Consider the following 24427-nt stretch of genomic DNA (forward strand, 5'->3'; position numbering starts at 1 on the left):
GTTTGATCAGGGCATATACCAAACCAAGACTATATGAACTAAAGGGACATTTGCACTGAACACATCAAGTATTTAGAGAAAACTGCTGAGGGGGAAAATTCCAATATTAAACGTTGTTTTAGAGAACAGTATATAAGACAGATCAAAAGTAACAGCTGTGGCTATGTGGAAGAGTCATTGAGCTGAAGTGTCCTGAGCAATGAACTCTAGGTTGCCCATACCCATCCACACCCCTCTGACCAACAGGGCACAGAAATATGTGTATTCACTAGAATTGATGGTCTTCTCCCATCTTATTAGTGTGTGAATACAGTTTGGATGGGTGACAGAAACTAGTTGTGTAAAAAGCTCTGAGTGGTCAAAAAGACTAGAACAGTACTATATAAGCCCTGTTCCATTTACCACAGTTTACAAGTAAAGAAAGCACAAATATACAAAAAAAAAAAGAAAAAAAAAAAACTGTGGCAGTGCTGACATAGTGCTCTATACAGCCTGCCAGGGCGTAAAGTAAGGCAATACATTGAATAAAGAAAAATATCCTGATATAAAGCTACAATGACATTAAAAAATATTGAGACACTTTTTCTGTGTATAGTTTATTTCGAAAGCTATTCTCGTTTGATGTAATGAAAACATGACAAACCGATAGCTCACCAGCTAGTGGCGCTGATGCATCATGTGACTATTTGCCAACTCACAGAAAAAAGAGCAGCAGAAGAAGAACGCTCAGGTTGTGATTAGGCTCCGAGGTAGCTAGGTTAATGCTAGCAAGGTAGCACTTATGGTGTCTACTAGTTTTGGATATATTATTTTCAAATGCTGACTCGACATGGGCAAAAGAGACAATCGAGTGGTAAGTATTTATAAACAAAGAACGTTAAAGAAGCACCGCGTAAACAAAATTAATGGCAGAACCTTGCGTTAGCTTAGCAATTAGCCCTGGTTGGGTGCTGTGTTCCTCCGCTTTTATATATATTCCAGGCCTGGACAGTAGCATCTGCCGCCTCGCGTTCCCACCTCCAAATGTTTCTTTCAGAGAAAATATATTTAATATTTTTTGTGCCCCAACGTGTCGCAGCTGGGTTGTTCTGTATGTACTTGGTCCTTACTCATGCAGCTGCGCACAAGTCCAAATGCTAACCATAGCAGCTTAGCGCGTTTCGGGTTGGTAAATGTTTTGACGCGTTAAGGCTGCGCAGTGTTTTTTTATCGCTGGTACAAAAATAAGAGGCGTGCAGAAGAACTTAAGAAAAACCTATCTCCCTGTCATTGTCTGTTAAAGTTGAAAGGGTGCTTAAAAACATAACAAGATAATACATGCATTTATAATCTCATTTCACCGGTGGTTCATATGCGGCTGTACTGTTTTCCTTGTTTCTGGGTAGAATGATGATCTTAAAAAGTTGTTTTATATTGTAGACTAACTGTTGTTAACAGCATACTTACCCTGCTTAACTCCAGTGCCAAGTGACTTGGCTCTTGGGTGTACTTGAACTACCCATTAAACACTGTTTGGTTCTCCAGGCTTATATTAACCCAATTGCTGCAGCACGAGCCAGAGGACCGGTACAGAACGCTGGACCGTCCATACAAGATTACTTAAGCAGACCTCGACCAACATGGTGAGTAAACCACTGACCTCCTCAGAGGCCTTCTTTTGCTGACACATCGGCTCCCTGCAAATGAAAAAGGCTGCCGCCTCACATCTGCAGTCTGGTCTGAGTACAACCCTGCATTCATGGGATGAAAGACTGCAGTATGAAGTACCCCTTTATATGGCTGCCTGGCCTCTTGGAAGAACAACTTCATTTTAAGCAACATATATCTAAAATAAAGGGGGATGTTTTTGGCATAAAAACGATACTGGATATGGTTTAACTCTCTGCAATACATTTTAAATGTCCTTTGCAAGTTAGGAAATGCAGTTATGAAGGGAAATTAACCCTGCATTTTGTCCAAAGACAAAACAACACAAGCAAGATTTTAGCCAAAGGGAAACTCTTAGTTAGTTCTTCAAAGTGCTTTAAGTTATCTGGTTGCAGGTGCTGCCATCAAAGGGAAGAAGTAGTGCCGTTTTAAAAAACAGTATATATATTATTGTTATTTTTTTGTTGTTGTTGTTGTTGTTGTTTTGTCATATAAAATAATGTTGCCATTACTAACCATAGTTATGGCTGTTAAATCACAGCAACAGTATCGTTCAATCTTGAACAATATTCAGTGATCGGTGCTTAATAATGACTAATTGCTCTGAGACCTTCTGACTCATTCAACCCCTGAGGACAAAGAGGAGTAGGCTCAGATTAAGTACCTAAGTGCTCTCTGAACAAATGAGTCTCAGACATCTCTTAAACGTAAAAAGTAATTCATACCACCATTTAGCACAACAGAGGAGAAGAGTCTGGCTAGTGATTAAGAGCTGCGCTGGGCCTGGAGCACCAGGCGTCTTTCACAAGCAGAGGGTAGCGGGTGAGAAGTAGTGTAGACTTGGATGAGGGATCCAAGGTAGGAAAGAGCCGTTCTTGTAAATGTTATGGAAGTCAGAAGAGCTCTGAATTTTATTTGAGCTGCCACTGGAAGCCAGGATTTTGTATTGTCTTCATAAACATTGCATCAATCTTAATGAAAGGCACACAGAATATCCACATTTCAACATTAGGGGCAGAGCAATTAACACCTGATGTTTATTTCTGTTTAGATTTATCCTGATGATTTGATCTGTTGATCTCTGTTGTCATGTCCCCTCTGTGGAAATTGGGTAATAATGGATTTGAAAAGTACTTAAACATTACCACCAGGGGGCACTCTCCAACAGCACAGCCTCAGATGATCAAGGGCTCAGATTGGAGTCTACAAGAGTTTTAATGCTTTGATTACAAATTAGGCAGACTGGCTGTTTTAGCTTTGTCTTGTCTTCATAATGGTTGTGGTCCCCTACCAGAAATGAAAAATATTGAATCAGTCTGTTGGCATATATGTGCTTTTCCCATGTATCATATTTAAATGATACTGAATAGAGTTTGGGGTTGTCTTGCCCAAAATAAAATTGATATTATATTTTGGAAGAGTTTCAGATACAGAATGTTTTACATAGGTATATATAGATCAGCGAACTCTGTGGAATCTCACAAGATAAACCTGATCTGATTCCCCCTCTGACTTTAAAATCTCACACCTGATGATTCTTCAAACATTCATTTTTCTGTAAACCCTTGATGAAATCATTGCCTACAGTCAGGGTGAAAAGTCTCCAGACAAGTTTTCTGTTCTTATTTTTATACCACTGAACTTATATTTTTTTCTCCAGGGAGGAGTTAAAGGAGCAGCTGGAAAAGAAGAAGAAGGGCTCTCGAGCCCTGGCTGACTTTGAGGACAAAATGAACGATGTATGTTTGTACCAAGTATTTGGAGATTTTTATTGATTTAACATTCTTTACTAATTGATGCCACTTACTTTGGATTTTATGCGTGTCATGTGATTTGTTCATTTAATTTGATTTCAAACACTACTTTTAACTTCACAATTGTGAAGCATGAACATTGGACAAAAGTTGATGGATACTTTTCTCACCATTTTTTGCTTTTGATTCCAGAAATGGAGGAAAGAACTGGCAAAGAACAGAGAGAAACTGTTAGGTGGAAGTGAAAAAGACAAAGAAAAAGACAAAAAGATAGTAGAGAAGGAAAAAGAAGAGAAGAAAGAGAAAAAAGAGGTATTGTTTCACTCTCGTTTCATTTTTGGGGAAATCTCACTTTTTTAAAATCTAATCTTACTCTTGCTTTTGTTGGTGTTTAGAAAAAGAAGAAAGAGAAGAAGAAATCCAGCAGGGTGAGGAGAGACCTCCACTCTTTTGATGTTTCACACACTGACCTCATGCACACTGAGCCTGTCTCTCCATGGTCTCTTATAGAGATGTTTAACTGTGGTGCTCCAATTCCAAAACAAGTGATTAACCTCAAGTCTAATGAACCTTGCTTTCATTGTGTTTTGGTCAAGCATTCTTCATCTTCCTCCTCCTCATCGAGTTCTGATTCCTCCAGCAGCTCCTCCTCAGATTCTGAAGACGAGGTAAAAACACTAATGTTCAGTTTTAACAGCTGCTTTTGGGAACTTGATGCTCTACAGCTACAAGCGTCGCATTTGGTGATTTCATTTCTGTTTTTATTCAGGATGAAAAGAAGAGCGTGAAAAGAAGGCGGAAACGGCGGAAGTCACTGGCCAGGAGAGCATCAGACAGTTCAGAGGAAGAATCGGATGCTGAAAGCAAGGTTTTCCTCTTTTTGTTTTTTTTTTTCAGTATTACTATTTTAGCTTCTCCTGAGTCTGCACACTCAAATGAGGGATCTCACATGATGAATCTTCTGGATTTTTCCTGAAGAGGAGACAAACACAAGACATGCTAACTGTAAGAAGGCACCAGTAAAAGTAAGTGGTGATTGGCTACTAAATCAAAAAAGTTTTATCAAGGGTAAGTTTAGGGACTGAACTTCTCATTTCCAAGTCTCCAGACAGATGTTTTGTTGGGTCCCCGTGAGGAGTTCTAAGTGATCTGGAAAAGTCTCACTTCTAATTATATGTCTAATTGTAATCCACAATTTAGAATGAGATTATCAGTGCCAAAATGGTTTATTTCTTAATGCTATTTTTCAATCGTCCAGAACTGTATGAGGTTACGTTGGCTTTGCTTGGTGATGCTGGATTTGGTAGAATTGGTGTTGGAAAATTATCATATTATAATACGTATGTCTTTGGGGTAAGATTCATTACAAATATAGTGAAACACTTCTTGTAACTAGACCAATGGGATATTTTTTTACCTTGGCATAGTTCAACTTCAGACTTTATTCAGTCGTCCTCAGAAGAGTCTCGTGATGCTGTTAAATCAGGTGACAGACATGTCACAACATCATCACATGACTCTCCTGAGGAGAACTGCAGGAACTTTGTAGTCCAAAAGTGTCGAGTAAAAAATGAAATGACACTGCCCGAGTGACAAGAAATGTCTTTCTAAAGAAAACTATTTTGAATTGTCATTGAATAAATAGATCAAACATGTGTGATTGTGTCAGGAGGGGATGTATAAAAGTTAAATGTTGGTATATTTTAACTAAATATTTTTTTTTCCAAGAAGAAAAAGAAAAGGATTAAAGAAGAAGTGGATAAAGACAAGGTGAATTATTCTTGTTATCATTTTTTTTAGTTCCTTTTTGCAGAATGTGTATAAATTTAAAGCAATGTCTGCCGATTTCAATTGTTATTGTGCTGTTTGTCCTTACTCTTCCTTTTCAAGCTGAGTCTTACACCCTTGAAATCCAGGCATTGTGAAAACAAACATATTTGTGATGTGAAATTTCTGTTTGTCAGAACGACAGGAGCCGTAAAAGAAAACGGAAGGCTGAGCGGAGTTACAGAGACTCATCATCAGAGTCGTCTGCAGACTCTGAGGATGAAGAGGTACTAAGTGTTTTCAGTACATTGTTTTAGACTCATAATAACTTCTTATGAAAGAACTCTTTCAATAGTCAAATAGTCTGCCTGCTTTTTTCATTTTTTACTGTTCAAACAGCTTCACTTTGTTGTTCAGTCTTATTCAGATAAGAGTTTTTGACCTCGAGTTGACCCTTAGGATGGGGTCACACTGGCAAACCCATACCGTGTTTAAGCGCGCTTCAACCCCAAAGCCCAGTTTGTTTGGCCAGTGTGACCATAAATGTGCTGTGCTTAAGCACAATTCTCTTTTCTGCTTTGGTACGCTTCAGCACGGTTCACTTTATGCACGAGCACGCAGACAGCGTGTATTATCCATGACGTATGATGGCTGCGAGCGTATCTCTCAATAATCATTTTTAACCGTAGTGGGGTGTTACAAGGCTGTGACGGACCAAAACATCTTACATAAACCCAAAAAGCCCCTTAAGTTGTAGCAGTGCTCTCTGTGTTTCATTGTGCTGACTCTGACATGCCATGCCTGTTTGTGATACCTGCTGAAGTCTGGTTCAAATTTGAGTAGTATGAGCGCAACTATAGATTGACAAATTCTGGGAAGTTCAGTTCAGGTTACACAATGACTTCTCACTTTGCCTGAGAGTGAACAGAGACCCAAACCAAAGACTCCCCGTCAGGCCTTAAAATGAAGTGTACAGTTTCCTCGTTGGGATTTGGAAGTGATCCATCAAAACAGAGCAAGACGGGTCAGGGGTTAAAATTTAACCAAGGACATGAAAGACTGCATTATTCTTCATTTACACCTGACATAAAAACAACTGCACCCTGATTTATAAATGTAATGGACACAAAGTCCTGTTGACCCTTCAAATATTGTTTTATAACTGTTATGTTTGCTTAAAGGAGATTAAATATTTTGTTTTATTTAACTTACTTTAATATGCCAGACATCTAAAAAATTGTGTGATTTTTGATAAAATGTGAGGTTCCCTTCTTACAATGGAAGTTATTTTCTGTTTGATACAGTCTCTTCTGTAACAGTCTCTGAGAATTCACTTATGTTGGTTTGTTTGAAGGTCGGGCAGTAAGCTGGAGTTGAGGTGAGGTGAGGTACCTTGGCAGAACAAGGCTCCAGAGTGGCTTTTAAAAAAAGAAAAATCAAAAGCACATGACATATTTTAGCCCTTACTGTAAAAGCCAAACTTTGCTTTCCAAGCTGTCAGTAAGAGGTACAATCTGTCTAAATATGACTTTTCTGTTTCCTCTAAAAACTTCCCGCTGCTGCTACGATTGCTGATAGAGCATTTTGCAATAAAAAGACCGTTACAATTAAAGCAGAAGAGATGGTTAGAGCTGTCTGTACATCAAGACTTCCTTTTGTGTGTCCTCATTTAAACTGTTTTCTTTCTGCAGGCTGAATCTAAGAAAAAAAAGAGAAGTAGTGAGGAGAAGGAGAAAATTACAGTAAGTATTTTAAGCCAGTTTTTGTTAATCTGGCTCATAGATGTACCAAAAGTGGTCAGAATGCACACATTTTAGGATAATTGTTTTTCAGGTGGAAGATAGACAGTACAACTGGGTGAATAACAGACCACTAAAAATATGCCTTTCTGTTTTGTTGCAAAGTGTACAACATTTCTCCTGAATTCCATCCGTTCCATCAGGTCTGTTTCTTACAGGAAATAAAAACTGTTCTTAAAAAGTTTTTTTTTTTTTTTTTTTTTTTTTTTTTTAACCAGACTTTGAAAAGATTAAATAATAAACAAGTTCATACGCAGGTTGGTAAACCTCAGAACCCTGATTGCTGGTTTTGGCCCGGTTTATATTGATTTTATTTCAAAACTAACAGTCTCGGATAATAAAGCTGCAGCAGCATGTCTCCTGAAGTGACATATCAGAGCTACACCTTCAAACATATCTGGATTATAGATTTAGCTTTGGACATGATGAGTGCTTCAATCACCAACAGAAAGGTTCAGCTTCTCCTCAAGGAGAACTTCACTTGCAATTTGTAAGCCATACCTTTTTATGTTCATAGGACAAATCAAAGAAGAAGAGGAAAAAGAAGCACAAGAAGCACGGACGAAGAAAGAAAAAGAAGGCAGCGTCACATTCAGACTCTGATCTCAACTGACAATGGTAGCTTTACAGTTCTCTCATTGTGTGACAGATCACCAGTAGTGTCATCTCTGCCCTCGACTTAAAAACCCTCTTCATCCAGCCTGACATCGACACCGTCACACTTTCAACGCTGAAGCTCAGTGAGCTGAGTGAAGAGAGACTGAGGGGAGGCCTCACAGTGGCAGCTGCTGGTCCCTACCTTCCCTTTGTTCTTACCTTACCACTATGCTTATAAAAGATGATTGTTCTTTGGGTTACACTCAACATCACGATGGAAGTTACTTTCACTGAGTCCCACCACCACCACCCTTTCCCCCCAGCTCATGCTGGAGATCCTTATGTGACGGGCACTTTCTTTCACCCTCAGTATGCTGGCCCTCTCGGAGTGACTCTCTGCCTCATACCCAACACATTGCATTTCTAGTTGCTAGATGAGGCTGTTGTGCTAGTGCCTGTGTCATGCATGATGATCTGATCTGATGTCTCGCCAGCCTCATATTGAAGTTGGATTTATGATAAGAAATGTGAGCTGCACAGTTGACATTTATACAAGGGATAACTGTTCCAAGAATTGTTACACTGCAGTGTAAATGTGTACAAAACGGGAATTCATTAATAAAGTATTGTTTTAGCCTTTAAAGCTGGTACCATTCTTATTGTATGTCTTATTTTGGTGTGTGTAAACATTAAAAGTTAAAATTTCGTATGTCGAGTAATAATCATGCAGATGTACATTTGCATTGTCTCACTTCCTTATAATGCAGTTTGAGGTTAGTTTCTATGTGGGGGAAACAAGCATTGACAGCTGTCAGCTTCTATTGTCTCTTGTTCAAACACTTTAACCCTTTTTGTCGTGCATATGTTCTAATTTCAGTTTAACCTGTAATCTGAAATGAAAATATAAATTTGAGTTAAAGTTTAGTGTTGATGACCCCTTAAACCTTTATATTTCATCTGTCTGTGCCTCCTGAATGAAGTTTTACAGTCAGATCGTGTGATCAGACCTGTCAGTGAGTATCAAAGGTTGTTTTCAACTCGTAAAAGATTCATGTTCACTGTGTGTTTACAGTCTGTCCTACAATGATTACCCAAACCATAAAGATCCAGGTTTGAGGTATGAAGTAGGTCTACAAAAAATCGTTTTAATGTGAAAGTCACAAGACAAAGAGGTGGGATACACTGATCACAACTGGGAGGATCCAGCCTTAGTTATAAAAAAAAGGGGTGAAAACGATTCACTATAGAGGAAGTGGGAGATTTACAGTAGGAAGTGGACCAGTCCGTCTCGTACGGTAAGAAGCATAATTTCTTGCCTCTGTCTGTAACATATGTTTAAATCATTCATACAATACCAGTAATGTTTTTGTAACCTTTATCATTGATGGTTTTGTGCTCTGGGATTGAGTGAAATTTGCGCACACGCTAAAATGAAACTGAAAGTCAGAGGAAGTGCGCATTTTTTAAATCTAGAAAGACATCCAGGAATTATTAGAAGTAACTTTTTAAGAGTTACAGTTTTGGAAAGAAAAATCTTACACAGTTATAATTTTATAGATATAAAACTTCTATTTCACTCTTCTTCTTCTTCTTCTTCTTTTTTTTTTTTTTTTTAGATGTTGAGGTTAACCCTGTGGTTGTTCTTGGTGGGCTTTGCTTCCTGCTACATCACTTGTCCTGATGGAAACATGTGCCCCGACCTCTCCACCTGCTGCAAGACTCCACGTGGATACAGCTGCTGTCCGTATCCAAAAGTAAGTCACCTAACGCAAAAAACACGCTTATTTCACCCGGAGAGATACCAGCTCCTCTTAACTTGGTCTCTGTGTGTGTCCAAAGGCTGTGTGTTGCTCCGACCTGGCTCACTGCTGCCCCTCAGGTTACCGCTGTAACATGGTGACGCAGATGTGTGAGAAAACCTACCAGCCGTGGTGGAGCATGCCCATAGTGGAGAAGGAGGCTGCAGAGAAACCAAGTGCTCCTCTTCAACCTTTATCCCCCCCTCAAGAGCTTGAAACAGCAGGTGAAGATAAGAGTTCAGTCGTCTATTGTGACAACTATCACTACTGTCCTGATGGCACCACCTGCTGCAGACACCCAACAGGCGCCTGGTTTTGCTGCCCATACTCTCCTGTGAGTTGACACATACACACTTGTGCAATAAAACACATGACTCAAATTGAGTTCCCTCTCCTGCCCGTTGACCCAGGCTTGATTTCAAAACAGTTTCTATGATTGGTCTGCGGTTACTTCTCGTTGTTGTGACCTTTCTCTACTGTTTTGTATTGTCTCTTGCAGGGCAGGTGTTGCCGAGATGGCTACCACTGTTGTCCATATGGCTTTGACTGTGACTACACCTTCACGCGTTGTGTGAGAACAGGTCTAACATACCCTTTCATCCCAAAACCAGCCTCTGTTCCAGCTTCTCTCATTTCAACCAAGGAGGTCAAAAGCATCCAGAAAGAGGTATGGGTGTCACAGTAAATGTATTTTTTTCTGTATGCGGCAGAAAAGTCCTTAGATAGATAATATTTTACACTGTTTATATGAAAAGTTGAAGGCTTGGAGGGCCACCTTGTAGGTAAAAAATAGATTAAAAAAGTTGAAATTTACAATAAAATTAGCAAATTGTTAGGATCAAAGTCATGGATTCATGAGACATAAGTTGTCAAATTTTTGAATCTAGGAAAAACCTGAATTTTATTTTGAAGGGGAAGATTTTAGCCTCCACCCCACTTAACTAAATTAACATGGAGCATCTTATAACATTAATTTTATAGCGTGGGTGTGGTGGGAATCTGACAAAAAATATTCAGCTTTGAGGGTTTTTTGTTTTGTTTGTTTTTAGTTTATCTTAGACCCTCTGTGGGCTTTGCTAAGCGATCAGTTGACAGTGCAATCTAACAATGCAGACAGAGTCTTTTCCCACTGCCACAGAATAAAGGTCAATAAAGGCCATCCTCACTTCTGCTGTTTGTTGTTTTTATATAATTGATTGTTCTTGTTTTTATACTTGTGATGTAAGGTGACCATGAGTGTCTAGAAAGGCGCCCACAAAAACATGTTTTATTATTGTTATGAATTATAATATTATTATTGTTATTATTATTAGTAGTAGTATTATCATGTGTACAGTCTGCAGAGAGTAAAAATAACTGCATCTTTTGAGGGGAACTGGGTGTTTTTGAAGCAATGTGATTGAGCCCATTCTTCTTTCCCTGGTCACTTTCTCTCTTTAAAACACAGGAGGTCATTTTGTGAGGATACTTCTTGGAGACTTTCTGAATACAACACAAAAACAACACAGTATGGTTTTCATAAATCGTTTTTACAAATATCCACAGTTAAAGTGACACAGGACCCCAGTAAAAGGATTCTCAGTGCATTTATAATACCGCCTTAACTGTTGTCCAAGCTAACTGATAGGTAAACAATGTCCTGTATTTGCAGCGTTTTCTTAATACACAGCTGTATAATCAAAGGTTATAACTTTATTCTCTTATTTTCTAAAAACTTGTGAAATTAAGACTGAAGACTGAACAGGGGGCAATTTACTAATCCAGACAGGTTTAGAAAAGCAGTCTAATGGAATTGTGTGGAAAGATATTTGACATATTATGATAACTTGTTCAACCTTTTTGCATTTAAAGACTTATGTGATGAGCTAATGACTAAATGTTGTAAGGGGTGAGACTATTCAACAGAGACCTGTGATAATCCATTTTGATTAACATGACAAAAACACCTGATAATGTAGAAAACAGCACATAATTGTACATAATCATGTGCATGGATGTCCCAAAGCATCTACAACTTGTTAAAAAATGAGAAACTGCTTTTTTGATGTGCACAAGTGACACAATGATGTGAAGATTGAACAAGTAGTTTTGAGGATTTCAATTCTAATCTGAGAAATGAACCAAATCTACTGAGAAAAATTGTAACTCTTACAACATTCACACATAATGTGTTTCATTTCAGTGCCAAGCTGACTTTTTAAAATACTTTTACATCACTGTTTTTGGGCACTTGTCCTTTTTTTTCAGTATTTGAAAAATGATAAAGCAGTTCGGTCGAATAATTTGCTTGGGAATCGATGGGAAAAAATGAAATAGAATATTTGGTGTAGATTCATCAGAGTCCAAAGAATTACAAAGGAACTGACAATATGTCAGTTTCATGTTTGAGGTTATGTGTCACACCAAGGTCACTAAAATATAAGTTACTGTATATTTTGTTTTTCTTTTTCTTTTATGGTTTTGTAAAAGTAGTGATGTCAGGACACAAGAAAACCATAAACCTCATTTGGGATCTGTCTACATGCTGTGATGGAAAATTTCATCTCTTGTCTGCTTGTGTAACTTAGTTAAATAACTTTTCTTAATTTATAACAAAGTGGCTCAATCAGCATGTGCTGTTAAAAACACCCAGTATCTGTTCCTCTGTCAGAAACACCCGGAATCTGCTCCTGTTTCTGTGCCCCCACATGTAGAGCAAGCTTAATCCAGACCTCAGAGCCCTCAGATGATCTCAGGCTAATGCCATAGATGGGCATGTAGTAATTTTTGTTTGCTTCTACCTGAAGAAGCACAAGAAGAAGACACCCATTGATTCTGTGTTCTTTCTGCTGCAGACCTACTCTCTGTTTGTTGACTGAACCCACAGAGCTTAAAGAAATAACAGAAAGGCAATCAGTCTTGGGGAATCTTTTTTTCCTGTCAAACCTGGGATAGAGAATGAACTCCTCAACAAAGCATTGAAACAGATACCCCATAATTCTCACATGTAAAGCCCAGCTGGACTGAATTTAGTCAAGGAAAAGTAAAAAAGTAAAATGAGTAAAATATCAAATATTGGAAGAAAAATGTTGTTGTTGCTTTAATTTCAGTAGAACATAAGTGCTCATTGTTGTAATTTCAATAACTGTTAAAGAATAATGATCAATTTGTGTTGACTGTTCACAGACACCAATGACAGCCTTGACAGAAGCCGAGGTCGGCGTCGGTGAAGATTATGTCATTCGCTGTGATTCCAAGTTTTACTGTGCTCCAGGGAAGTCCTGCTGCAGAGGACTCAATGGCCAGTGGAACTGCTGTCCATACCAACTGGTGTGTATCACAAACTAACCTTACACCTTTACAACAGAAATCTAGCCCTCAGTTCTTGAAGTTTTTTCCTAACATCAACCCTTGTCATGATGCAGGGTCAGTGTTGTGCGGATGGTCAGCACTGCTGTCCATATCGGCAAAGCTGTGACGCTAACTCCTTGTCCTGCAGTGGGGGGTTTTATCAGATCCCCTCAGGAGAACAGGAACCAGCCAAAACAGACTGAAGACAGGATGTTGAAGTTTGCACATTGTAACACATTTTTTAAATAATTTTGTTAAAATAAAATCAGATATGTTCAAACTATACACCATTGTGTCTATAGAAGAATTACTATCCTCAAGTCTTATGCAACTTTAAGAGAGTTATTGTGAAAAGATGAATCTGTGCATTCTTAGGAGAGTGGGAATGTTATGTCCACATGGTGTCTTTCATTTTACTGATGATAACGGAAGGGAAGCTTAAAGCCAGTCTCAATTTAAAATCATTTCATTTTTGGTGAAACAGAGCACTGAACACTTAAAAGTATTTGTAACATTTTTCAATAAAAAAATATAAAAATGAAATGACTGCCTCTCATCTTTCCTCATTATCTTTGATTTCACTTCTCTTCAGGCTAAACTAGATGATTACCAACTAAACTGCACTTCCTGCTAAGGAAATTAGAAGTAGAATACGAACTGTTTACTTTGAAATTTCACTTTCACAGGTTTCATCTGCTTTATATGCTGGATAGATGATTCAGAAGGAAGGAGTTAAATTTTGTTATAAACACTTATTACAAAGGTCCCAGCTCTAATATTCATATTTAAGTGAAGAATAATATACAGGATGTCCGCACATCCTCATAGAGCACATTCATGTTTCTAAAATTAAGGCCTTACAATGTCTTACATTCATTTAAAATGATACATGATGGTTTGGTTGGAAAATTTGTCGGGGCTTCAACTTTTTAAGGAGATGTAGGGAGGCTAGTGGCTGCTGATATCCGGGATTTAAGTTCTCCATCGCTATGACGACACAGTTGACAGAGACCACAGGCAGGACGGGTTGGCACTGACACATCCAACACCATATCACACTAGAGTTCCTCAAGGATGTGTGTTGAGCCCCTTCCTCTTCACCCTGCTGACTCATGGCTGCCCACCGACACACAGCTCCAATCTCTTCATCAAGTCTGCAGATGACATGACTGTGGTGAGTCTCATCAGCAACAAAGATGTAGCAGACTACAGGAGTGAGGAGAGCTGCCTGGACGGGTGGTGCACAGACAACAGTCTCTCATTGAATGTGGACTAAACTAAGGAGAGTGTTGTGGACTTCCAGAGAGCACACACCCGTTCTATAAAGGAACCTTAGAGGTTGTCCTGACCAGCTGCTTCTTTGTGTGGTACAGAGCCTGCGCTGCATCCTGCTGCAAGACCCTTCATCCCTCAGTGAGGGCAACTGAGAAGATCTGAACCCCTCTCGCCTCCCACCCATCACACAGCCTCTTCTGCCTGCTTCCATCTGGGAGGGGACTGCAGAGTCTGCAAGCCAGGACCAGCCAGTTTTATCCACCAGGCTGTCAGGAAGCTGAACACTGCCTGCTCTGCCGCTTTTACCACTTCTGCTCTCTACACTCTCTGCCTCTGGACGATGACCACCCAGGGTTACATCAGTCACTTTTTACAACTTAGCCACTTTGTGCAGAATGCATAAATAAAGTTTCAGAGCCCTCGGGCTACGTTTTGTGGATTTACAGCCTATTTGCTGAAAGGCTAAACACAGGCCTCATTCGCCCTGAAAAATAGCCCGCATAAAACTGTGTTTTCCTAAAAGTTGGACCTGAAACCAGGTTTTGAGAAAACCCCCTGGGGATGCTTCTGGAGACCTCATGATGCACCCTGGAAGTTTTGGAGCCCTCGGGCTACATTTTGGGGAGTTCTGGCCTATTTGCTGAAAGGCTAAAAACAGGCCCGTCTTGCACTGAAAAAAAGCCAAAATAAAACTGCGTTTTTCCAAAAGTTGGACCCTCGACGCGGTTTTAAGAAAACTCACTGGGGACGCTCCTAGTGACCTCACAGACGCACCCTAGAAGTTTTGGAGCCCTCGTGCAACATTTTAGGGAGTTACAGCCCATTTGCTGAAAGGCTAAAAACAGGCCTAATTTGCCCTGAAAAAAAGCCTGCAAAAAACTGCATATTTTCCTAAAGTTGGACCCAAACCCAATTCTGTGAAAATCCACTGGGGATGACCCTAGGGACCAAGCAGATGCACCCTTGTGGTTATGATTTACACACAACTCCATCCAGCCATTTTCAGAAATTACAATGTTAAAAAAGTTACCTTTTCTGTGCCTTTGTATTCCTACCTTTTTGTTTTCTATTGCCTGACCTTTTTTTAACAGATGTTTCTTTTATCCTTGATATTCTTACATTTTTAAATACCATCTATTTTTTATTCCATATTCTTAATTTTTTACAGAATTTTCACTCTTTTTAACAGCAGCACCTTGGGCTTTTGAGCATCACAGTTTCAATCCTCTGTATGTGTTATGTGTTTGACAGAATGGACAATACAACTACCTTGAACCTCGATTTATATCAATTTCACAGTTATTATATTATACAGAGTCAATCAGGCAAAAATTGGAAGCTTAGCTCATTACATTTTCCAAGTAGCTTGCCCAACACTGGTTCTAGCAGTATCCGTTGGATGACTAACCAAACGCTCTTTGTCACAGAAATCATCAGCGGCCCAGAAGCAGCCTGACTCAGGTCGACCAGCCTCAGAAGAGGAAGAGGGCTTAAGAAGCAGCTTCAGCTTTGCACTCAGCTAGAGACCAAACGTCCTCTGCCAAGATGAGGAGACGTGTGGTTGGGGGTGAAACCTGTATATCCTAAAAGAGACACGCAGGCTGTAAATAATACAAACACACAAGCACAACTCCTGTCTTTATCAACTTTTTAATAAGTAAATGTTTGATTTTTACTCTTTAACAATCTTCAATCCTTTAAAAGGTTTTCACTTAACAGAAAAATTAAAAAAGAAAAAAATGATCTCTTTTCCTGCTTCTTTAATCAGATGATCACTGGTTTTATTTTTTCAGAACTGTTCAACCTGAATTCACCACAGCCTTCATCGACCAATCAAAAAGCAGTTAACTAATTCAAAAAATAAAAATACGACTTTATTTAAATCTTGGTCTCCTTTCTGCTGCTGAGTTATTAATTTCAGAGCAGGTTTAGTACAATTCTTGATCCAGATTTCTCTGGCTAGCAGAAACAAGGTTTAAAAGTTGGTACCTTTCAGTTTAATAAGTGTTGGATTGTAAAAAATATTAATCACGGTGAGAGAAAATAAAGATTTACATGAAACGTTACTCAGTCAAAATGCCCCAAAACCTCAATGTTAGGTGTTTATGTGTGTGTGTGTGAGATTCACAAAATAGCAGCAAAGAGATCTCGCCTGGTGTTTGGATGGAAAAGTGAGTGAGAAAGCCAACTACAGTTTGAGCTCCAGTTTTCAAACAGCTGAGAGAGCTGAAGCAGCCTGACACAGACGTCGTCACGGTGTGGAAAGTCTTCAAGCATCAAAACTCACAGACACACGTTCACAGTGGAGGGAAACCATTCCTTACAGGCTCACCCTGTGCCGAATGTGTCTGCTTATCGTGGCTCTTTAGTCAAAGTGCAGAGCAGTGCAGCAGAGATCTGTCCACGGTGATACGAAGGAGATGAAGGACTTGAATCATGTATTATCAGGTTTTACATTTTTAAAGGGTAATTCAAGTGTTTTTTTAACATTGACCTGCAGTGTTGTGTTGGGCTCAGATTCCAGGAAAGCTTCTTGATCATGCTGTCTCAACAAACTGGTATTGATGTTAACAGTCTTATTAAATCAAGAACTAATGGTATAGCGTCATAAATAAGAATGAGCGAATACCCTGAAACTAACTGGCTCAGAGTGGTGGTTCTTCACTCTAAATGCCTCCCACCATAAAAATAAGGATAGACAAAGAAGCAGCAGCTTCAAAAGAGGATTTAATAACCAGGTAGCTAGTTTTCACTGCAGTGTGTGGCTGATATCGAATCAGGAATCATGAGGAAGGACTTGTCAAATGAAAAGTGAGGTGCTCCAACAACAGTCAACAAAAGTAACTGCCATTTTGGGAGCTATTTCTGCACGGATAAAACATTACTTTGAAATGGATGAAGGCATGACTTTGGTTCTTTGATTTGACTGTAAGTTAATCTCTTTCTAGTTTTCTATGAAGACTGAGATGAATCTTTGTGGGGAATAATCCTGAGGGGAAAATCTAATATTGTCACAACCCTAATCACTAAAGACACAGACCAACAGCCAAAAAAATCAAGTTTTTCAAAGCTATTAGACTCAAAACAAAAACAAGTGTATCAGATCCAGAGCTGTTCGTTGGCTACCACCTTGACTGGTTTGAATTTTGTAAAGGGATACGTGAATGCACCAAAAAAACCTTGCTGTAAGATTAAAAAATAGAACACTTCCTTTCCTAACCCTGGAGACCTGACTCAAGTGTAAATAAAATATTGCACTGATTTGTCTTAAAACAAAACCATCACCCTAACACTGAGCTTTGAACTTGTCAAAGCAGTCAACAGAGGGGAAATAACTATTGGCTCCACTCCTGAAGAGAAAAACCTGTTAAACCTCTTCCAAGTGGACAAGGATTTCAAATGAAGACTCCTCCGTCTCCTTTAAGCTCCGTCTGAAGAGCTGAGAGTGCTGCCACGCTGCATCCCCTTCTCCTCCACTGAGTCCTGCTTCTACCGTAAACTCTGAGCAGCCAGTGAGACTCTGCAACGGCTGCATCTTCCCGTCTGAAGGATCAAAAACACAGAGGGAATTCAAAAACAGGAGCTGTCTTCAAAAATCACATCAAGATGATCTGTAACATAAGCTCACCTCCAGAGAACTCTGTGGTAACCGGTCCAGCCTGCACGCGCCAGCAGACACTCCCAGAGTGGAAGGTCTGGCTGCTGGCCATGATGGAGGCAGACTTTATCTTCATTCCCGCTGGAGCAAAGTCAAACTTCCAGCTGATTGTTCCCTGAGAGGAGCCTTCTGTTCGGGCTATGTACGCCTAGGGGTGAAACAAAATCTGGATAAAACTCATCTGCTGCTGGTTGCTTCATTTATTTGTGTTTGTTTGTCACTTTACAAAACTGTCACCACCACCCTCATATGAACAATGTTCTAAGTCAAATTCTTAAGATGCAGAAAAGTCAACTTTTCATGAGGATTGGAAATAGAATAAGAGTGTTTTTGTATTCAATAAGGGTAAATTACATGATTTATTCATCTTGGGCTCAGAAAATCAAAGTGGCTTGGTGACGAGTAAAGCTGCAGGGCTAGTTTATTCCACAACTTGGACATTAGCTTCTTAGCACATCATGTCAGAAAATTGAGCTCTCACATCTAAGAATTAACTGCTCTTTTTCTGTACTACTGTTTTTCTTTTTCTCTTTAAATACTTTCACCCATGCAAAACTACCCAGTCAGTTTTATTAGCAGCAAGCTAACAAGCTAGTAAGCATATTTATAAGCACTAAAATCTTTTTTAATTGATTATAATGCACATTATTATGTCACTCTAAAGAAAACCTCAAAAATATGGCTCTGTTTATGAAACAGTAACACACACACACCATCTGCCAGTCGCTCTCCAGCTTTCTGAACACAGACTTCTTCCTCCACACACACTGATCCCAGCTCTGAACCAGCTCACAATTGTTGGACACTCGGCAGTACTGGTCTTTGGAGGAGCTGTAGCGCACGTGCAGTAACCTGTCACACTTCTCTTTCTCGGTGGGAGTAAATACGAAACCTGCCGCCTGGGAAAAAAAACAGATGCACAGAAGTCAGTCTTCACTAACATCAAAAAAAAAATTGGGAAATGCAGAAAAATTCAATGCAGGAGATCAGTGACCATGTTAGTCATCTGTCATAGGCTGGTTTCCAAAGTATGTAGTAGTCACTGCATACTGCCTACTGCTTTTGCATGTAGTATGTAATCTGGCTGTTCGGTTGAGTCTGTTTTGTAGTATACTACTCTGGTTTTCAGTTTCATATAATGAAGCTACAGGTGACGGCTTATATTTTGCCTTTATTACAAATGTACAAAACAAACTTTAGGTAGATCTTTGCATTTTAATTATTTTTTTTAATCATATCACAGCAGAATCACCACATTTAAATTTTAATTTGACACCAAAGTGATGTTGTTTACTGAAAATAAATCTGAAAGGGATTTTTATTTTTACAGCTGATGGAAAAAACATTTCTATAATCTAACAGTGATGTTTTTTATGATTGATTAAGGCAAAGTATGACATCAGCTAAAAGAAGGCGACATGTCTATCAGCCAAACACATGACAACAACAGCTGTGAAGCTCTCACTCGATGCTTTTCTTTAATGGTTTTTAGATGTTTATTGATCGGATGTCAGATTTTCTGACATCAAAAAGAAATTTCTGCTCCTCACGACTGAAATAACCAGTCCTGTGGAGCAGACAGTTTGCAGTTACAAAGGATGTCAGGCGTGTTGGTGTTTCATTTTCAAAAGTTCATGTGGTCTGTTGCTAGGATGAGTAAAATTACTGAGTTCAAAACTGATTTATATTCATCCTCTATGAGCGTTTATCAAAACGGTTGATTAAGCTCAGCTCTAAGACTTTACCTGTGCAGAGGTGTCTGTATCAGCCGCCTTGGTCTCCCCTCGGGCTAACCTCCAGGCCAGAGATCCAGAGTTTCGTCCACCAAGCTCACCTGCTTTTGGTTTCTTTGGGGAGATAAACTCGACCAGCTCCACCAGCAGCCTCTCTGTCAGCTCCTTCTTCCTTTCTGGAGTCAGAGCCTGCTGCCTCTGTGGGATCAGAGTAGATCAGAGGTGGTTCACATCAGATTCACTGCAGAACTTGAGTCTGACATGCAAGTTCAAACTTCACAACTTCACTTACAGAGGCATTGAGACCATTGATGGTGTGCAGCAGCCAGGCCTCTTGAACCCTGGTCCTCCTTGTCAAAACCTCTGGATGTTTGCAGGAGTACCTCCAGGTCACATCAACCACCTGAGTCAAAAAGACACACACAGTTGCAAAAAACATTGTGCATAAACTGATTTTTTGACTGGAAAGAAATTTTATTTCTACACAAAAAAATGAATAGCATCTCCCTCTGATAATTGGCTCAATGAGAAAACATATTTGTTGATTAATACAATGTATATCAGACATTAACTTAAGGGATGTTACAGCAATAAACGCAACCAACCAAAAAATACACTTTAAACACTTGATATCTAAAAAGCACAAATGCAAAACTCTGAACTTAAAGCTGAAATGGATACATGCTGGTACAGATCAGAAGTGTGAGAGTCTGAGTCAGTGAGATGTGTCCCACCTGGTCCTTAGAAAAAGCGAGGATGTAGGCCAGTTTCTTCCCCCAGCCGACCTCATACAGCAGAGGTTTATCACAGGCGTTCTCACAGGAGTCACAGTGCAGCCAGCGACGCTGAGACGATGAGTAAATCTCTGTCCACACATGATCTGAAAAAAGAGGGGAGAAAACCAAACATTAGCTCAGAGAAAACCTGTCATCACCCTTAAAAACTCCTGAGAAACCTGATTTTTATTCCTGCACTTTATTTTTTTATCACAACTGCACAATACCTCAATTAAATCTATGCTAAATGCAGAAATCTACTCAAACAGAGGGATGAAATGTGAGAAATATGGAGATCATAAAAACCACAATGAGGAAAATTTACAAATACAATAACTAAAACAATTCTCCCACACACAAGTTCTTTGAATCTTCACTCATCTTTAGTGTTTGCTCATTTGTTAACTGCAATCAAATCTGGGTTTAACCTCTAATACAGGACACAGACCAAAAAAGACTGAATTTGTTACTCTAAAGTCCAAAGAACCACTGATCATCCAAAGAAATAATGAAATACCCACATATGAGGGGATATAAAAACACTTCTGACTTTTTTTCAGAAACATGGGGTGTGCATTAAGTCTCTACAGTTTAAAAGTATATCACAATGGCAATTGATGAGATATATTAATCAGACTTGTTCTCTGAACTCAGTAGCCATCAATATTTTTAATCAGATTACATTTGTGTATTTCAGGAATTGATAAAAGGGGTTCTGTTAAATGAAAGCCTAAAAAATGGCTACTCCTCTAGAAAAGGCAAAATGTGTGGCATGGTTTATAGAAACAAAATTGGATATGCAGACTCAGTGAAACTGTAGGGTTGTGTTAAAGATATTGTGTATCAAAAATAGATATGAGACATCACTGATCTAAAGTGGGATATATTTTTTTAGAAGGGATAATGAACAAACTGAAGGACATTTTATTTATTTCTAAGGAAAGGAAGACCTGTTTTACCTTATTGAGACAGACAAATATTCACTTCATCTATTAATCTTTCCTAACATGCCAAACAGAAGCCCACAGAGGTAAGTAAACCAGTATGAAGCCACATCCGTCAGTGTCGTACTCACCTGTGCTGTCCCACACGTATCTGGCCTCGAGGCCCATGGCTCTGCAGCATAATGTGAAACAGTTGGCCCACTCCCCACAGCGCCCCCTCCTGGTTTCAAGCAGCTTCTCTGGATTGTTGTACCTGAAATGAACAATAACTGAAAAATCAGTGGCAGCTGTCATTATCAGTGAGATTTATGTGCACACATTTGGACTGTTTGAGGACAAACTTTTGAACATTTTTTGAATGTGTTAGCAACAACTAACTCAAGAGTCCTCCATAGAACTATAGTTACACACACACCTGGGAAATCTGGTGGAGAGCTGGCAGCTCTGACAGTAGTGGTTCTCCACTCTCTGGGCTCCCCATCGAAGGTCTTCTGTGGTGGGACTGAGAGAGCCGGAGTTCTGGGTCTCTCCTCCACAGCGGCTGCAGGGCAGAGAGTTCACCCAGGAGAAGAAGTCCTTTTTGAACCAGCTGAGTAATTCCAGCACCACCATGTCTTCTCTTCCAAGTTTACACCCTAAAAACAAGAAAACAAGTTAGCTGGTATCTCTGAACCACCATCTAGAGGGGATTTCCTCTCTTGTTTTACAGGGTCAGGCATTCAGTGTTGGCCAAACAAATGTTCACATTGAGTCAAAGGACGTTACCTGGATCTGCCTTTTTTGCCTCTTTTAGCTTATTTTCAGCAGTAGAAGATATCTGCTGGTGAGGGATGAGGTTTAGGGCTTTCTGCTGCATCTCAAAGCTTTCATATAGCATCACATGCTGGAAGTTGGACTGAAGAGTCACAAAGAAGCTCATACTGTTCTCCTAGAGAAAGACAGCACCAGGGTTACAAACAAGCAGCATAAAATAGGTCAAATGTATCATAGATTAAGGACGGACATGAATAAATGTGCTGAAGTATGTCAACTTATATAAAACCACTGCAGTATACTTCAGATAGGCTGCATTTATGAAAAAAAAAAAAAGGAAGCACATGTTTACCAAGGATGATGGCTGTGCAACAGGTGGGTAACTGGGGGCTGCAGCAGCTAATCCCTGTGGTGCTGAAGCTGAGGAGGAGGTTGCTGCAGCCTGAGCAGAGGGCTGTGCAGACTGCCCTCCCCGAAGCCTCTGATCTCTCTCTGTTGCAATGGCTTCCCTGATAAGCTTCAGCTGCTCCACTGATGCAGACTTGGGGAATACAAGGTGAGTCTCAGCCTGGGAGGTGGCACAGAGGTGTCAATATTGATCCACAGTCAATGACAGATGGAAAAAATAGACCCTGGGTGTTAGACAAAGAACAAGTACAGATTACAGCTGCAGCTACATGACAGTTACACACTTATTACCTCCTCAAATCCCATCTCAAAGAGGACCTCCACAGCTCCTTTGATGGGCAGCAGCTTGGTGGAGAAAGTAGGGTTTCCTATACGGATTGATCTGTACTTCTCCTCATTGGGATACCTGAAGGAAGGTGATATCGAATAGGAAAGTGCGGCTTTGGATACATGTTTCAAACCTCTGTGGCAAGCGAGCATATGGCTTTGTTCAAATCAGTGAGTTATGGGCCAAAAAAATCAGAAACTAATATTTACTTTAACTCCATCAACATCATTAGAGTCAATCTCATTAAAAACAAATATGATAAAAAGTTTGCTCTTTTTTAATTTGAGATGGTGAAATATTTTCAAATATATTTTTTTCTATCTGTGGTAAGTAAAATTAAATGTCTCAAGTCTGCTTTTGTTTTTACATTATCGAAGCGTAAAGCTTATGAAAACCAGAAGCCCAGAGTTTCCAATTATCAAATTCAGAAATGTCTAACTTGGACCACTGCCATTGTTATTGAATCCCAGACTGCATTGATAGTAGTCTGTCTTTTTTTTCTGACCAAATAAGCACCTAGTATCAATGTCAGAAAACCGTTTAGCAGTTATTTTGACACTGGCATCAGTCTCACTTCACTTTTTTCTGAAGCCGAAGTTCTATACTATTTTTGGCACTCCTCAAAAGGCTGCAGCCATTTCTGTTGCTTGTGCACCTTCATTTATCCTTCATAGTCAACTTTCATATCCTTAGATACAGCATTCTGTTAAGAGCCAGCCTTTTCAGCAATAAGCTTGTGTGGCTTTTCCTTCTTGTTGAGGATGTTTAAGATCATTTTCTAGAGCAGCTAGAAAATAAACTATCATATGAGCATCTTTTCCCATGGCTGTGGTTGCACGTTTTCTTAACTAGAGTAAAGAACACTCATTGTTTGTCCTGTTCAAAAAGAGAGTCTCTTCAAAAAGAAACAGACTCATACTCGACATAAATTATTCTAAGAATTGAGAATTGACATAGAATTTTTTTTGCATGTTAAAAACTTGTTTATATATACATTACTGAGGGGAAATATCAAACTTTACCGCGATATTCCTATTTTTGGAGGCACCTGGAGTATTTGTTTTGTGTACTAGTAGCATAATTACCCCACTTATCATCAAGATGTTATCAGAGGTGCACATTATTATTGACAATTAAGTGCCGTATTAACCACAGCACCCTGGGGATTGGAACAACAATTATCTCGGACGATTATGAGAAAGATGTTTGCACAACACAGAGAGAAAAGGAGAAGTGCCACATCATGTGAAGGAGTTTTGGTTCAGCGCTGTTTGCAAAAGAAACTATGACATTTATCTGTGCATGGGCACAGCTGGTTAACATGCACTGGTGAACAGTTTTAACTTCTGTTATTTTTATTAACTCATCCACTGAAGCACATGCATTTGATCGTGAAACACAGCAGTTAGGCAAACAAATTCCCACACATCTCTCTTTTACTGCGTCCATAAGCTCACAGCCTTACCTCAAAATGTTGTCTGCGTACGTCAATAACAACTTTGAAGCGTCGAGAAATTCTTCATTTGGATTCTCAAACAAAGCTGTGACTGCAGGGGATTCAGACATAATTGCACTTCTTGTTCAAACTCAAGATCATGAGACTTTACTCTATAATGGCTAATGCTAACAGTGTTATTATGGCTAGTTGTTTTGGGTCCACAGGAGCAGCAGCTGCCTCTCGGGCGCCTGATTCATATTCGGAGCGTAAAAATTATTAAGACGCTGAAGTTAGCATCTTACCCGTCACTCTGGTGTTGGGAGAATCACTGGCCCTGACAACCGACCGTTTATTAAATAATACAAAAATAAATGATACAAATAATAAAAGTTTTTATTCGTCATTAAAAGGTTGAAAACAA

The 24427-nt window shown here is 39.4% G+C and overlaps 3 protein-coding genes across 4 annotated transcripts; 2 read left to right on the forward strand and 1 right to left on the reverse strand.

Annotated features, from left to right (window-relative positions):
• Window positions 1–685: 685 nt before the first annotated feature.
• fam133b (family with sequence similarity 133 member B) lies at window positions 686–8199 on the forward strand. Of its 2 annotated transcripts, none has more exons than XM_074687613.1 (11): window positions 686–853; window positions 1525–1622; window positions 3308–3386; window positions 3594–3713; window positions 3797–3829; window positions 3998–4069; window positions 4171–4269; window positions 5130–5171; window positions 5366–5455; window positions 6860–6910; window positions 7485–8199. In XM_074687613.1, the coding sequence occupies exons 1-11, from the start codon at window positions 830–832 to the stop codon at window positions 7578–7580; spliced, it is 804 nt and encodes a 267-aa protein (XP_074543714.1). In that variant the 5' UTR covers window positions 686–829; the 3' UTR covers window positions 7581–8199. The 2 variants fall into 2 exon arrangements, with proteins under 2 accessions (XP_074543714.1, XP_074543715.1); XM_074687614.1 differs by having other exon boundaries at window positions 688–853; window positions 5133–5171; window positions 7485–8198.
• A 530-nt stretch (window positions 8200–8729) lies between these two features.
• Window positions 8730–13236, forward strand: LOC141803179 (progranulin-like). Its single transcript, XM_074687112.1, has 6 exons — window positions 8730–8859; window positions 9181–9318; window positions 9404–9697; window positions 9863–10030; window positions 12529–12672; window positions 12768–13236. Exons 2-6 carry the CDS (start codon window positions 9181–9183, stop codon window positions 12894–12896), a joined length of 873 nt encoding a protein of 290 aa, XP_074543213.1. The 5' UTR covers window positions 8730–8859; the 3' UTR covers window positions 12897–13236.
• A 2136-nt stretch (window positions 13237–15372) lies between these two features.
• On the reverse strand, window positions 15373–24223 carry ngly1 (N-glycanase 1). Its single transcript, XM_074687629.1, has 12 exons — window positions 24034–24223; window positions 22532–22646; window positions 22185–22400; window positions 21845–22007; window positions 21495–21714; window positions 21211–21332; window positions 20094–20239; window positions 19652–19762; window positions 19372–19557; window positions 18340–18525; window positions 17597–17774; window positions 15373–17511 (listed from the first exon to the last, which is right to left on the reverse strand). The coding sequence occupies exons 1-12, from the start codon at window positions 24132–24134 to the stop codon at window positions 17336–17338; spliced, it is 1920 nt and encodes a 639-aa protein (XP_074543730.1). The 5' UTR covers window positions 24135–24223; the 3' UTR covers window positions 15373–17335.
• Window positions 24224–24427: the final 204 nt, after the last annotated feature.

Source organism: Halichoeres trimaculatus, unplaced genomic scaffold (assembly GCF_033239565.1).
Source record: "Halichoeres trimaculatus isolate MK-OKI-2021-1 unplaced genomic scaffold, fHalTri1.1 fHalTri1_scaffold_14, whole genome shotgun sequence".
In the NCBI taxonomy this organism is placed as follows: domain Eukaryota; kingdom Metazoa; phylum Chordata; class Actinopteri; order Labriformes; family Labridae; genus Halichoeres; species Halichoeres trimaculatus.

Coding starts and splice junctions, on each gene's coding strand:
- LOC141803179 (XM_074687112.1), top strand. CDS start 9,181: ATGTTGAGGTTAACCCTGTGGTTGTTCTTGGTGGGCTTTGCTTCCTGC. Junction 9,319..9,403: donor GCTGCTGTCCGTATCCAAAA/GTAAGTCACCTA, acceptor GTGTGTCCAAAG/GCTGTGTGTTGCTCCGACCT. Junction 12,673..12,767: donor ACTGCTGTCCATACCAACTG/GTGTGTATCACA, acceptor GTCATGATGCAG/GGTCAGTGTTGTGCGGATGG.
- ngly1 (XM_074687629.1), bottom strand. CDS start 24,134: ATGTCTGAATCCCCTGCAGTCACAGCTTTGTTTGAGAATCCAAATGAA. Junction 21,715..21,844: donor GGCAAAAAAGGCAGATCCAG/GTAACGTCCTTT, acceptor TCTTGTTTTTAG/GGTGTAAACTTGGAAGAGAA. Junction 21,333..21,494: donor CTCTCCACCAGATTTCCCAG/GTGTGTGTGTAA, acceptor TGTTCATTTCAG/GTACAACAATCCAGAGAAGC.
- fam133b (XM_074687613.1), top strand. CDS start 830: ATGGGCAAAAGAGACAATCGAGTG. Junction 3,714..3,796: donor AGAAGAAAGAGAAAAAAGAG/GTATTGTTTCAC, acceptor GTTGGTGTTTAG/AAAAAGAAGAAAGAGAAGAA. Junction 6,911..7,484: donor AGGAGAAGGAGAAAATTACA/GTAAGTATTTTA, acceptor TTATGTTCATAG/GACAAATCAAAGAAGAAGAG.